This window comes from Pinus tabuliformis, chromosome 3_2 (assembly GCF_031772625.1).
Source record: "Pinus tabuliformis cultivar Carrire ecotype Pingquan chromosome 3_2, CPIR1, whole genome shotgun sequence".
NCBI lineage: Eukaryota > Viridiplantae > Streptophyta > Pinopsida > Pinales > Pinaceae > Pinus > Pinus tabuliformis.
In genome coordinates this window covers 717,389,189-717,403,822 of record NC_142302.1, presented here as the reverse complement: position 1 = coordinate 717,403,822, position 14,634 = coordinate 717,389,189, and the positions used below count along the sequence as shown (strand labels likewise).

Here is a 14,634-nt window from a genome sequence, read left to right as displayed (position 1 = left end):
TTTGGACAATTGTCCCCGGAAAAACCCAACTTGGGAAAAGCGATGCAGCAGATGAGGATTTTATTATTAATGTTTCAGTAGCAATTCTGAGTACAATAATTTAGATGCCCAGCAGGTAATCTAATCTAAAGAAAAAACTGGCAAAAATATTGAAAGAATTTTCTCTCGCCCCACAGTCATTTTCTGCCTCTGAAATAGCTTCCCCAACCTCTGCGCTGAGATGCCTGCTTTAGCCTCTCTGCAATTCCTGTGTTGGCCCTCAGAAGATTTCAGCCATCCTTCCTTCGACTCTTCCAGGAACTAAAAACTTTCTCCAGAAATGTTGTTGCTCTCCTCTTCAACCTGCTACTCACCCTTTGGCTCTATCTTTTCTGTTGAGTTGTTTCTATTGAGAAAATCGAATTGCCTAGGAAACTAAGTATCTGCACTAGATGATCTCCATCACCACATCAACTTTCTTTTATAATGCATTGTTGGAGCACCAACAGCCAAGATTAAAGCTTAATCAATGGATAGGATCATTTATGGGTCGATCCATGTATGTTTCTAAATGATTCACGCATTATCTCAATTAGTGTTGATTAATTAACCATATTCCCTAAGTTTAGACTTATGAAATATTTAAAAATTGGTTAATAATCTAATTGAGACACTTATAGGCGGAATTTCCAAAAAGGATTTATGGGTTTTGGAGATCTCATGTATTCTAGTGAAAGGACCGTAAAGCCAATGTAAATACAGTAAAGGGGTTTTTATCATGAGCCTATAATTAATTTCCTGAAATTTTACAAAATTAACTAACAAAACTGCTGAGGATACCTACCTGTGCACCTACGGTTGATGTTGCCTCCAACTACCCTGTGCACCTGCGGTTGATGATGCCTCCAGCTACCCTACTTCGGTTATCAAAAGACCGAATCCACCCAGCCAAACTGAGCAGAACCTCGCTACTCAGTCCAGTAAGCTTCTTAGTTGAAGCAGACTGTTCCCTCGTGCCCAGAAACCTCAGAACAATCCGTGCTCTTCCTGTTGGTAACTCCAGTTTATGGATGTCCTCCCTTCTTTCGTTTCCCCTTCCTTTGTTCTTTTCCTTCCTCCCGGCCCCCTTCCAAAATTCTTCTCTGTGGTTTATATCTTGTTTCTTGGTGGTGGTCGCTCTTCCACCAGTAGCCCACCGCTTTGCCCCCTAGTGACACCCTTCCGTGTCACGTATCATATATATATTTCTTTTATGGTCACGTATCATATATATTTCTTTTATGATTTAATAAATTATATTTCTTTATGATTTAATAAAATATATTTCTTTTATGATTTAATAAAATATATTTCTTTTATGGTTTAGTAAAGTACTTCTTTTAATATAAAGATCATAAAGTTATACTAAGTACCTTACTTTTAATTAATTTATTATATTATTATTATAATTTTATTAATAATCTAAAATATATAATTATATAGCCATCTTTTAGGATTTAGCTTAATTTTTAACATCTATCCTTTTATAGTTATGTTTACATTATACATTTTAAATTTAGTATCTACCCATTATTCATGATACATTAAGCAATATGGGTGTTGATGGGTGAATAGAACTTCTATTTGAAGAAGTGTCATGATATTTAGTACTTATAGTTAATTTAGTATATAAATACTAGTGCAGTGTATGCGACACATGCATATGTAGCTATCATATGCATGCATCATATGCCCGCTATTATTCTTGTGTTCTCTATATTTATAGATAGGTCGTTACATCTAACCTCTCCACAAAATTTCATGGCTAGAACACATCCAATGCTACAAAAACTAATAGGGTGGTTCACTACCCACCAAGGGTTGGGACAATCATGGGTTCCTGAATGATAAAGAGGCTCATCTAGGGCCTATAGGAACCAGGGTGATGGCCATGTTAATGGGGTAAAGCTCATGTATTGGCTTTTGCCCGCATACTAAATGTGTTTGTCCCGTCCATCTGTTGCATTTTGTGGTACATTTTCCTATTGAATGTGGCCAATTATGTTTTTACTTTTCCTTTTAGTTGCATCAACCTTCGGGGCATCATTCCAGGTCCGCACCAAGGTATGGGCAAGGGGAGGGGGAAGGCTAACCGTATGTGGACCCAATGGAGGAATATGGCCCCAGGTGGGACAAATGATGAATGGGGCTATAATGAGTGGAAGGGGGGTGATAAATGTGGATGAGGAAGCGGAACCACGCAACCAAAATCATGGTTTCCTAGGTAGTACCATCTCTAAAGCCCAAAGGTCAGTAAAAGAGATCCCACAGGACTAAGGTCTAAGGTTAACATACAAAAGAGGTCTAGGGGATGAGCACAAACCTAGCCCACTCTTTCCGTTGAATCCCCCTATTAATCCATGCCCATCAGTATCCATGATAAGCAAACTACAATACTCAATTACCAAATGACAAGGCATACCTTTAGGTTTGGGAGGCCCACCTTCAAACATACGATCATGACAGATGGGTGAGGGACCACATCGGTGGCTCAGGTGGTGAAGAAATGGCACAACGAGCTAGTTGGTGGCTGTGAGGAGTTGTTGGCTGTTGGCTAAGGACCAACTTGGAGAAAAAAATTCTCCTAGGGTTATCACCCACAAAATGGTGGGTAACATTACTCATTGTATGGTAAATGATGATTGTTCCTAGTGGATGAAATTGTCTTTCTTCCATAAAACTCGATCAATCTTAGGTGGGTAAATGTTAAAAGTTGTTTGCTAGGGCATCAATCTTTAGCCTCCTTAAAGACGGTTTTGGCCAATTTTAAATCATCTAAGACTCCATAGCCCAAAGGACTAGGCACTAGTCCAAGAAGTTTGGTGATCAACTCTTCTCTTCTCCATATTTTCTCCTCCTAAATTTCAGTCCCCTAAAGGTAGGGCAGAAATCTAGGGCTTGCAGCGAAATTTTAGGGAGGTGATTTTTCAAGAATCCAAGGGTCCACACATCAAGCTTAGGGTCTAGGTTACCTATGCTCCAAGTTTGATGGGCATCTGCCTTAGGGCCTATGCGAGCTACAGCCCAGAAAAAAAATTTGGCCTTCCTTAATTTGGCCTCTAAACAGTACAAAACAGCCCCTTTCCTCAAAACTCAACCTCTCAAAGACAAAACTTCTTCTTAGGCTGACTTGATGACTGCTCTTTTAGCCTAGCTCTAATACCTTGTTGACTTTTCTACAAGAAACATAGTAGAAACTAATTTACTGATCTAATAATTACTTCTAATGATCTTCAATTAATTCTCCTTATGCTACTGATATCATTAAGTAATTATACACAGAAAAATTCAACAGTAATGCAGCAAAAATAGTAAAAACAAATAAGATCATAAAGAGACAAGTATGCACAATAGAGACAACAAATTTTCCCTAGAAAACCCAACAACTCTTCTTCTAAGAGAAATTCTTCTTCAACAAGGTTTACAATAAACTGTCTAGAAATATGTGCCAAAAACCAAGTACAAACTTTAGCCATTTCATCCTTTTTCTACTCTCACGAGTGTCTTCTATATAAGAGATATGATTGTGAGTGAGTCAAATGAAGTGTCACATCATGTGTATATATACGAGTCGAATGGGTGCATTTACCCCAAGGAACGCACCCTTTCATGGTGAGACCGACTAGTTCATTTTGAGCATAGATGAAACCCAAAAATAAAATTTATTTTATTTTAGTTTCCACAATTTTTCTAGGCCAACTTAGGAGGCCTTTTGGCATGCTGGTATACCTCCCAATGCTACAAAAAATCAATAATGACTAAAATTATAGTAATTGGATCTGGATGTATAACAAAGTGGAAGCATACAATTTCAGTATGGTACAATCAGTGGCTTTCTTGGGAGGCAGGTTAGTGCTCGTCAAAGTAATCCTGGAGAGCATCCCTGTTTATTGGCTAGCCATAGCAAAGATACCAAGTGGCATACTAAATAAATCAGAAGGAAATGTTTCATCTATTTATGGTCCAGGAATAGGGTAAAGGACTAAATCCCCCCACTAAAGTGGAACAAGTAGCCTTACAAAGAGAAATAGGGATTTTGAACAAAGTCCAAAGTTAATAGTCACCTTGGGAACCACAATGAGCAGTGGGAGTGGGTCCACCTACAATTCTTCATATGAGGTATCTATTTACTACTTTGTTAGAACTCTTTCGTGCTGCAAGAAACATCCCCCCCCCGGATCTAAGGCCCGAAGTGCGTCCCGTACGGATTCATACAGGAAGCGTCCCCAAAAGCACGACTCCAAAATTCTGAAGCGCAGTTCCGCCTGTTTTGGACGCTTCCTGGAAATTCCGGAAGTGTGCTTCCGAATCTCCAAAGCGCGCTTCGTACGGCGCTTCGGAGGGCGAAGTACGATTCATGTACGGTTCTGTACACGCTTTCGGAAAAAGCGTCGCGCAACCTAAAAAAATCGATTTTTTTTCATTTTTATTTTTACCTTTTGGTGAGTTTGCTTGTTGGGGGTAGGTCTGCCTTGGGTTAAGGTGAGGAATGAAGGGAAAAAAAATATTAAAAAAATATAAATATAGCAAATGCTCCCTCATGGTAATATTAAATTCTTAAAGTAAAAGTGTCATCCTTTTACTTAAATTTTTAACATTACCATGAAATGACTTAGAATGTTTGAGAGTGGTTCCAACCACATTGGACTTCATATGGAGAAAATAGAATTTCATATCCTATTCAAAATTCAGCAGACTTAACAGTTTTCAAGAATTCAGGATCAATGGGATTGTGGCATTTCTTTAGATTATATCAAGTATGAAGGTATGTGATCAGCATTTAATCAAGAGCACCAAGCCCTATATGTACCCTAGTGTTGGTGGTGTTAATTGTTGAACTCCTTTGTCATGCCCTTAGCAAAAAATTACCTTTCAATCAAGTCAAAATCATCGATCAAGCATGTTAAGCTTTTTCTACCATATTCTAAGTCTTGAATTAGATAGTTTGATCAAAATTGGGCAATGTTGACTAATATCCCTAGACAATCGAGGTAGAGGCAAAGGCTAGACAAGAGGAGAAGAATCTAGATTCTAGATGGTTGATGCATCTAAATGGTTGATGCTCGAATAATTAATAATTAATGTACAATGGATGCTATATCTATCTTGATTTATGCAAAAATATGCATGTTTTCATGTCTTCTACAACTAATTTGGTATTTGGGATGTTTGTTTTGAGTATAAATGCAAAAAAATATATATATATATAGCAGAGGCTTCCACAGATGCTTTGCTTCCTAGATTTTTGGAAAATGATGCTTCCGTGTCCCCGCTTCCAAAAAACATCCCCGTTTCGTCCCCGCTTCGTGCAACATTGATATAAATATATAAATATTTACAGATTGGAGTACTCTATAGTGTTACATGTATCAATAGTATTTAACTATAGTAAATACCTCTATTCAACCCCATGCATAGAATTATTTACAGTATCTCTAGTATCTTAAGTAAATACTTTTATTCCAAACCCACGCACTCTCGTTGAATAATATAGATTTTGTTATTTGTGAAGCTCAAACGACTGTGTAAAATACTGTATTCATGTGGGTTTCAATTGCATTGATGTTCTTAATGCATAATCTTCTAGTTCAGATGTTTATTCTTGAGATTCCTTCCATCTGTCCCCTGTAGTCTATAGAACTCATGCAATTTCTGCTGCAGCTTATCTAAATAAGCCGTAATTGAAGAAGATTCCTAAGAGAATTCAGTATTTCTAGGTTCTAACATATACTCCTGCTTATGGCTTACTTCAACTAACTTCTACATGCTTCTACTATATTTATGGCTTCTGCATGAACAGATTTCAAGGTATCTTTGCTCATCTGCGTTCAAACTCATACAACACTCTGAATCTGCAGATGAACTTTTCAATTGCACATAAACCTTTAGGTTTCCAACAACTTCACACTGGCTTAGCTGTAGCAACCTTTCCTTAGAGAATTATTATTGACTTTTGCAGCTAGTTTGTAGCCCTTGTCTTATCTTCTGTCCATCTTTAGAAATTAAATATGACATAATCTTTACCAGAATTAGATAAGGTAAGATAATTTTATTAATGTCCAACGAATGACCATAAATAAGCCGTAATTGAAGAAGATTCCTAAGAGAATTCAGTATTTCTAGGTTCTAACATATACTCCTCCTGCTTATGGCTTACTTCAACTAACTTCTACATGCTTCTACTATATTTATGGCTTCTGCATGAACAGATTTCAAGGTATCTTTGCTCATCTGCGTTCAAACTCATACAACACTCTGAATCTGCAGATGAACTTTTCAATTGCACATAAACCTTTAGGTTTCCAACAACTTCACATTGGCTTAGCTGTAGCAACCTTTCCTTAGAGAATTATTATTGACTTTTGCAGCTAGTTTGTAGCCCTTGTCTTATCTTCTGTCCATCTTTAGAAATTAAATATGACATAATCTTTACCAGAATTAGATAAGGTAAGATAATTTTATTAATGTCCAACGAATGACCATAAATAGGTCAATGGGATTGAACGATACAACTAGTACGAATACAATGTGGGAGTGCAAACACAACTCCTAGAAAATGTAAAGCTAAATCTAGGATAAAATGAAGTAAACAAGGATACAACAACAGGACATCCTCATAAACATGTATATAATCAGATCATGTAGAAGGCTAAATAAATAAGTGCAGTGCTGGAGGTTGATGATGTCAAGAATGCCCAAGTCTGATAGCCTACAGCAAGGGGCATGAGTCGCGACAGTGGTGCTGGCTCGCTATCAGAGTCCTTTGGATCCAAGAAGAGTCTAGCTGCATGAATCTGATGGGATGTAGGAGCAAGGGATACTCCTAACTTCCAATGCCAAAGCAAAGAAGCTCTGGATAAGTCTTTGCCTGCTCTGCTAGGGCAGGAGAGGAACCTGTCAGTGGGGAATGGGGGGTCCGTTTGGGAACCGTCTGTTAGTAAACCCTCTGAAGCTCCGGGTATGAGTGAACTGATGTGCTGCTCGGAACCTCTACAACAGTCTTGAGGGTGCCAGTTGGCCTCCCAAAGAGGGGGGCTAAGGGGAGACCCGAGGACTCGTTGCTTTACTATCTGAAATACCATGCAACATAGCTCGTTGCTTGTTGCTCTGATCAGACAGATCAACCTGAAAGTATGATGTGATCATCTGAACCATCCCCAAGTGAGGCAGGGTATGTAGGATCTGAGATCTTTGTCTAAATATCTCCCTGATGAAGAGGGCTAGGCATCTCTGGTCAGGATACCAGAAATTTCACATTTTCCATAAGTTATATCTCGATTTGTTTGATTTGCTGCTTATTATAAAAAATCCCTTAATTTGTGGAAGTTGGTTGCAAAGGAAGAAGCTATGGACACATAACCATAATCCTTCTAATCTATCCAGTCAGTGTAATGTTGTTTACTTTAAGTACGAATGTCATGATGGTGACCAAACAACTATCAATTCTTAACTTGTTTACTAGTTCAGTTCTGAATCAAGAATAAGTGTGAAACTACCTCTAACTCTTACAGTCCTCTCTTATAGATAAAAAGATATCAGTATCTTCAAATTCGTACCAAAATACAACACTACAGATAGCTGTTAAGTATCACAGAATTTTCACTTTGTTCCCCAAAAAATTTGAAGTGCAACAATAGCATAGAAAAAAGAATAAGCTGGATAATCGTTTTGGAATGGAGAACACAGTGTAAAAGTTGTAGGAAAATTTATTTACATCATCATGCTAATACTACTGTGGTGATGCAGAGTATTGGGGTTTAGTCTCTCTCACAAGAAAATTATAACTAACATTTAAGAGATATAGAGATGCTGAGGAAATACTAGAGCAATAAAAGACGGTATCCATGCAGAAATAACTTATTGTTACATGCTAATACAAACGGCTAGTCTCTAATTCAATTTTCAAATTGGCTACCTTGATGCACTAACAGGATCAGCATCATCTCTAGATGATTGTCTTTGGCCACTAAGTGTGGAACGGCCGCGAGCCTTCAGAAGGGGATGTTCTGGACTGCAAAATTGGTAGCTCCCAGTTAGAACAACTTCCACTTGACCATAAAGCAGAAACTTATGACTGTATAAGATCTATTACAAACAAAAGTTAATTTCAAAATAAGAAAATTCTTTATAACCAACTGAAGGATTCAAGATGTAAATACACATGAACTATGTAAACATATTTGACATTTGTTGCAAATTTGAAAAACACTCTGTACAATGTCTGCAATCCTTTGTCATGTGAACAAAACTCAACACACAGAAAAATTCTTTAAATAATATGCAGATGAATAGTTATCTGATAAAGATTGAGCAAAGCATAATGAGTTCTGGAATATAGATAGGATGTTCTTCCAAATATAGCATTTTGAAAAAATTAGCTCTTCATATGCAATGTGATGGAACATCTTGTTGAAGAAAAGGGTAACTAGATTCGGTATTTGTCAATGTAATTTTGATCTTTGTACTTGTCAAGAAAAAGAATTATTATTTTTATAAATTATATGAATGAGTTTCTTGCTCATTCTATAGGTCTAGGAAAGTCAAAGAGTCAAAGACATGTGTAAAGAGCTCTTCTTGAGCATATATGTAATGAATATAAGTCTACCTAGTGACTAGATTAGGCCTCCAAGACAAGCACAATCCTCTTGAAAAGAGCAGCAAACAAAACGATGTCAAATACAGTCAATTCGGCCAGCAAAACGACATAAAGATCAGTCATGTTGGCTCAAATGAAGTGACACAACACTTCACTGTCATGACGGCTTCCTTATAGAGACGTGACAACTATAAATAGCCCGCTGAGGTCACCACAGAAGCTCAGATTTTCGGACAAGTCTCTGCAACTGTGGATGGGTACAGGAGGTGCAGGAAGCACAGAACTTCGGATTACTCTGCAATTTTGGATGGCACAGGAAGTACAGATCTTAGATGGCACAGTGAATCTCGGACAAGGGTGCAGACATCTCAGATAATTACAGTGGCACAGTGATACAGTCTCATTGTGGCAGAGAATATCTCGTTGGAAGAAACACACAGTCATAACCGTAGTGATAAGGATGATCTCAGGAATCCTACTAAACCACAGTGGCATAAACAGTCTCGGCATAAACATGATGGGAAGATACTCTGTCTCAAGAGTGCAGTAATATGATCTCAATGAAGACACGATCATAAGACTATAATCTTAGTTAAAGGTGCAACCATGAGACAGTCATGATCTCGGTGAAGTTAAGGACAGACATCAGTCATATATGTGGAAACCTTGTAGAAGATTTTGATAAAGGAGCAGTCCTGAAGCAGCTATGATGATGATCTCAGTTGGAGTGAAAACTTCTTCGATACGCAGAAATGTATATGTATATATATATATATATATATATATATATATATATATCATTAATTGACCGAAGATGATTGTTTACAGTGAGGTTTCCTAGCTTATATACCGCCATAGGCACCCTTTGGGGAAGGGCATGATCTTATGATCGTGCCCTTTCGTCTAATTAACCTAAAATTAAAATAATATATAATTTTTACATGACATTGCCTTCCTCTCGAAAGAATGCTTTGTCCTCAAAGCATACATAACAACGGATGTTGTTGACAAAATGATTCATTCTCCCAAGAAGCGTCTTCTTCGGGTAAGTCCTTCCACTTGATCAAATATTCCTTGATTGTACGATGTCGAAGCTTTCTTTCTCTAGTAGATAAAATACCTTCTGGTTCTAGAATGACCCTTCCCTCATCATCCAGAGATGGAAGTGTTGTTCGCGCTGATTTATTGTTACCTAGTGCCCTTTTAAGGTAGGATACATGGAAGACGTTGTGAACACGACTTGTCTCTGGAAGGCTTAAACCATATGCAACTTGGCTAATATTTTTGTTGATCTAATAAGGTCCATAGAACTTTGGTGCCAATTTGTTTTTTCCTTTCTGTTTTAAGGATAATTGCTTGTATGGTTGGAGCTTGGCAAACACCCATTCTCCGACTTCAAACTCTTTTTAGGTTCTGTTACGGTCTGCTTGTTGCTTCATACGATTCCTTGCATTATTCAAGTTTTCTTTTAATACTTGGACGATTTTTTGTGTTTCTTCTAGTTGATCTTTAATAGCAGGTAGATTCGTCTGGAAAACAGCTAGATCCTTCCATTTCAGGGGTTCATACCCATATAAAGCTTGAAATGGCATCATTTTTGCTGACGTATGATAAGTAGAATTATACCACCACTCAGCGAGATGTAACTATTGAGCCCACTTATTTTGTTTTTCTGTAGCGTAGCAACATAGGTAGGCCTCCAAACATTTATTGACAGCCTCTGTTTGGCCATTTGTTTGAGGGTGATAAGCAAAACTCATATTTAGATAGGTTCCTATGTGGTTGAATAACTCCTTCCAGAAATTACCCTTGAATTTGGCATCTCTATCACTCACAATGACTTTCGGAAAACCGTGTAACTTATATATATTTTTGCAAAATATTTCAGCGATTTCTTTTGCTGAGTATGATTTCTTTATTGCCATAAAGTGAGCATATTTGGTGAGTCTGTCAACTACTACGAAAATCTTGTCCTTGCCTTCAGATACTGGTAATCCTTCGATAAAGTCCATCGAAATTTCTTCCCATTTCTGATTTGGAATGTTTAAAGGGTGAAGTAATCCCGGTGTCGTAATATTCTCACTTTTATTCCTTTGACATGTGTCACATTCTGCTACATACTTCTGAATATCGCGACTCATTCCTTTCCAAAAGAAGGATTGACGTGCATTGTAGTAAGTCTTAAAGAATCCTACATGTCGGACTAACGGTGAGTCATGTGATTCCTTGAGTATCTTAAATTTAAACTTGGAATCTGTATTTAGATAGATTCTTCCCTTGTACCATAGGATATCATTCTTCCACTCAAATTTTGAGTTATTGGGAAGGTTATTGATTATTGCCGTTATTTCTGGATCCTTGGCATACTCACTTTGAATTTCGTTAAGCCACTCAGGAACAACAACCGAAATTGCAAGTAGTGTTGGTTCTTAATCTTTCCTAGATAGGGCATCTGCTACTACATTGTCTTTACCTCTTTTATGTAGTATTTCCAAGTCAAAAGCGACAATTTTTTCAATCCATTTTTGTTGTTCTTTGGAAAGTGTTTTTTGTTGAAGGAGATGTTGGAGACTGTTGTGGTCTGTTCGAATGGAAAACTTACTTCCCAAAAGATATTGCCTCCACTTAGCTAGTATGATAGCGAGCATTTCTTTGTTGTATGTGGATTTGAGGCGTTTTCTTTTGTTGAGCTTCCTACTTTCAAAAGCTATTGGATGCCCTCGGTGCATTAATACTGCACCTATATCGAAACCAGAAGCATCACACTCAATGATAAATGGTTTAGAAAACTCTGGTGTTGCTAATACGGGAGCATTAGACATAATTTCCTTTAATTTTTCAAAACACCTTCCTGCTTCCTCATCCCATAGAAACGAATTCTTCTTTAAAAGATTTGTTAGAGGTGCAGTTATATGTGCATAGTTTTTAATAAACCTTCAGTAATATCCAGTCAAACCTAAGAACCCTCTTAGCTTGGATATATTGACAGGTTTGGTCCATTCTTTTATAGCTTTGATTTTATTAGGGTCCACCTTTATGCCTTCATGGGATATAATGTGTCCAAGGTATTCTACTTCTTCCTTTCCAAAGGTGCATTTGGATTTTTTTGCATAAAATTGATGCTCTTTAAGTAATGTAAGAACTTTGTCCAGATGTTGCAAGTGCTCTTTCCAAGTTTTACTGTAAATTAGAATATTGTCAAAGAATACTAATACAAACTTCCTAAGATGTGGACGAAATAATTCGTTCATAGTTGCTTGAAACATTGTTGGTGCATTGGTTAATCCAAACGGCATTACTTTAAATTCATAGTGACCTTCGTGTGTTCCGAATTTTTTTTTGGTATGTCTTCCAATCTAATTCTAATTTGATAGTAGCCTGATCTTAAGTCCAATTTTGAGAAGTACTTTGTGCCATGTAGCTCATCCAACATTTCGTCGATAAAGGGAATTGGAGATTTGTTTTTGATTGTTATTTTGTTTAATCCTCTATAATCAATGCATAGCATGAATGAACCATCCTTCTTCCTTACCAATACCACTGGAGCAGCGTAAGGACTTTTACTTTTCGAGATGATCCCACACTTTAAAAGGTCTTGGATTAATCTCTCAATTTCCGTTTTTTGGTGATGTGGATATCAGTATGGCTTGATGTTGACAGGGTCTGACCCTGCCTTGACTTCTATTGTATGCTCAATTTCCCTATTAGGTGGCATCTTCATAGGTAGGTCTTGAAATACTTTTTCATGCTTCTGAATTAGATCTTGTATCTCTGGTGACTCTTCACTGGTCATATTTGTAGATAACATTTCTAATTGGTGACATTGTACTACATAAGCGAGTGCTCCTTTTCGAATCATTTTCATCATCTGAGATGATGATACAAATTGATTCTCTGGTCTTGGAATCCATGTAATTTGTACTTCTGACCTCCCCATTTGAATTTTATAAATTGTACTTAATGGTTGGCGGCATAAGTACCTAAAGTCTGTAGCCATTGGATACCTAAGACTACATCTACTCCTCCTAACGGTACCATGAAGAACGGAGACTCTAAATTAAAGTCTTGAATCTGCAATTTGACCTTATGGCATTTCCCCACCTTTTCAATCTTCTTACCGTCAGCTACCATCACTTTCATGTTTGGTAAGGGAACTGAAAAAATATTGAGTCTCTTTGCCACGGTTGCATCTAAAAAAATGTGTGTGCTACCAAAGTCGATGAGAACCACTACGTTGTTCTTCTTTATGTGTCCTTTTAACTTTAAGGTCTGAGGTTGTCATATACCTGTCATAGTTGATAGTGACACTTGCGGAATACTTCCGTCATCTAATTCTGGTGAGAATTTTGGGGCATCTTCTGTTTCTTCTATGTCAGAATCTTCACTGTTTGAATCATTGGTTGCTTCACAATTATATAGGTTCTTTGGTTCTTTTCCTTTAGCACATCTATGTTTGGGGTCCCACTTCGCACCACAGCATTTGCATTTACCCTCTTTTATCCTTTGCATTTCCACATTAGATTTTTCATCTTCACAACGATGTGGTGGAACATATCTTGTATTATTTGAGTCCACATACTGGGGTATTCTTCGTCTTGAATATGTTTTTTCCGATTTTGTTCGAATTTCTTTTCAGTTGTTTTTGCTTTTCGTCTTGCTACTTCTATTGATGTAATGTCATGCATTTCAAGTTCTACTTGTAAATGGGTTTTGAGTCCCGAGACGTATGATTGAATTAGAGGAGATTCTGATAACCCAGGCACTCGTGTTACTAAGGTCTCCCATTCTTGAGTGTATTCGTCCACACTTCCTTTTGTCGTAATTTGATGAGTTTTGAAAAGAACTCTTCTTCCTTTACACCTTGGAATCTTTTAAAGAATGCATCCTTAAATTTTCTCCAACTAATGACGTGTGTTGTCTTTTTCCACCACATATACCAATTATATGCTTCCCCTTCCATTTTCATGGATGCATGCTTGAGCTTTTCGTCATCATCATTGATGTCATATATCTCAAAGTATTCTTTTGCTTTATTTATCCATGCAACATTGTTTTTTTTGTTTCCATCGAATTTAGGCATCTCGACTTTTGCCCTTCGTTGGTATGTCGTTAATGGTTGAGTGAAAAAGGGATGTTGATTGGTAACGGTATCCTAGAGTTGCTTATGTGTAAGAGTCGCGATACTCATTTCTTGGTGGGGTGTCGCTGATTTTTTGGGGGATTTAGCTTTTCCTTGAGACTCTGTTGATTTCGTTGAATCTGATGAGCTGTGCTCTTGATTTTCTTCATCTTCTTGTAGTAGTTGTGCGGGTGTAAAATTTATCTTTTTACACATAAGGTTCAACAATGTTAAGGTCTCTTTTTGATTCACTTCTGTTTGGACATGGTGATGCTCCAACTGTATTTCTATTCGATTTGTCATATCCTGAAGCCTTTTTATATCGTCAGCCTGCCCCTTAAGCTTGTCCTGGAAATCAGTTAATTTTTTATTGACCTCGTCGGTGTTGTTATTCATCTTATTCTTTGCGTCAAGCAATCTTTTTTGGAAATCAATCATTGTCATTGTCGACATTGAGCGAGTTTGTGGGGGCGTATATTTATCTGCCAGCTTAAAATTTTAATTTTTTTTAATTAAATTAATGTTATATATAACTTATAACTTATAATTAAATTAAAGTTATGTATTATATATAACTTATATATATATATATATATATATATATATATATATATATATATATATATATATATATATATATATATATATATAGATATAGATATATATATATATATATTATACGGAATATATACGGACAGTCACATCCATCCGAAAGGTCACGATCGGTTTTACTGATGCTTCGAGCGAATATCACCGCGAGGATCAAGGACCAAATGAAATGTCAAGTCGTATTGGTTGACCGACAGGAAAAAAACAAAAGGTGGACTGGACAGCGTGGTCGTGGAATCCGGTTCGATTAAGACGTTTGTTGAATACACAGTAGCTGATGAGCGGTGAGGCA

General features: G+C 37.1%; 1 protein-coding gene across 3 annotated transcripts in view; it reads right to left on the bottom strand.

The window, feature by feature from the left end:
- The window catches only part of LOC149182644 (putative serine/threonine-protein kinase SIS8), a 421,365-nt gene that overhangs the window by 187,384 nt on the left and 219,347 nt on the right, over nucleotides 1–14,634 (bottom strand). For all 3 annotated transcript variants that reach the window (XM_089416917.1, XM_089416916.1, XM_089416915.1), the window contains one exon: nucleotides 7,934–8,029. In XM_089416917.1, coding sequence (XP_089273043.1) covers nucleotides 7,934–8,029 — 96 coding nt within the window. The remainder of the gene's footprint in view (nucleotides 1–7,933; nucleotides 8,030–14,634) is intronic.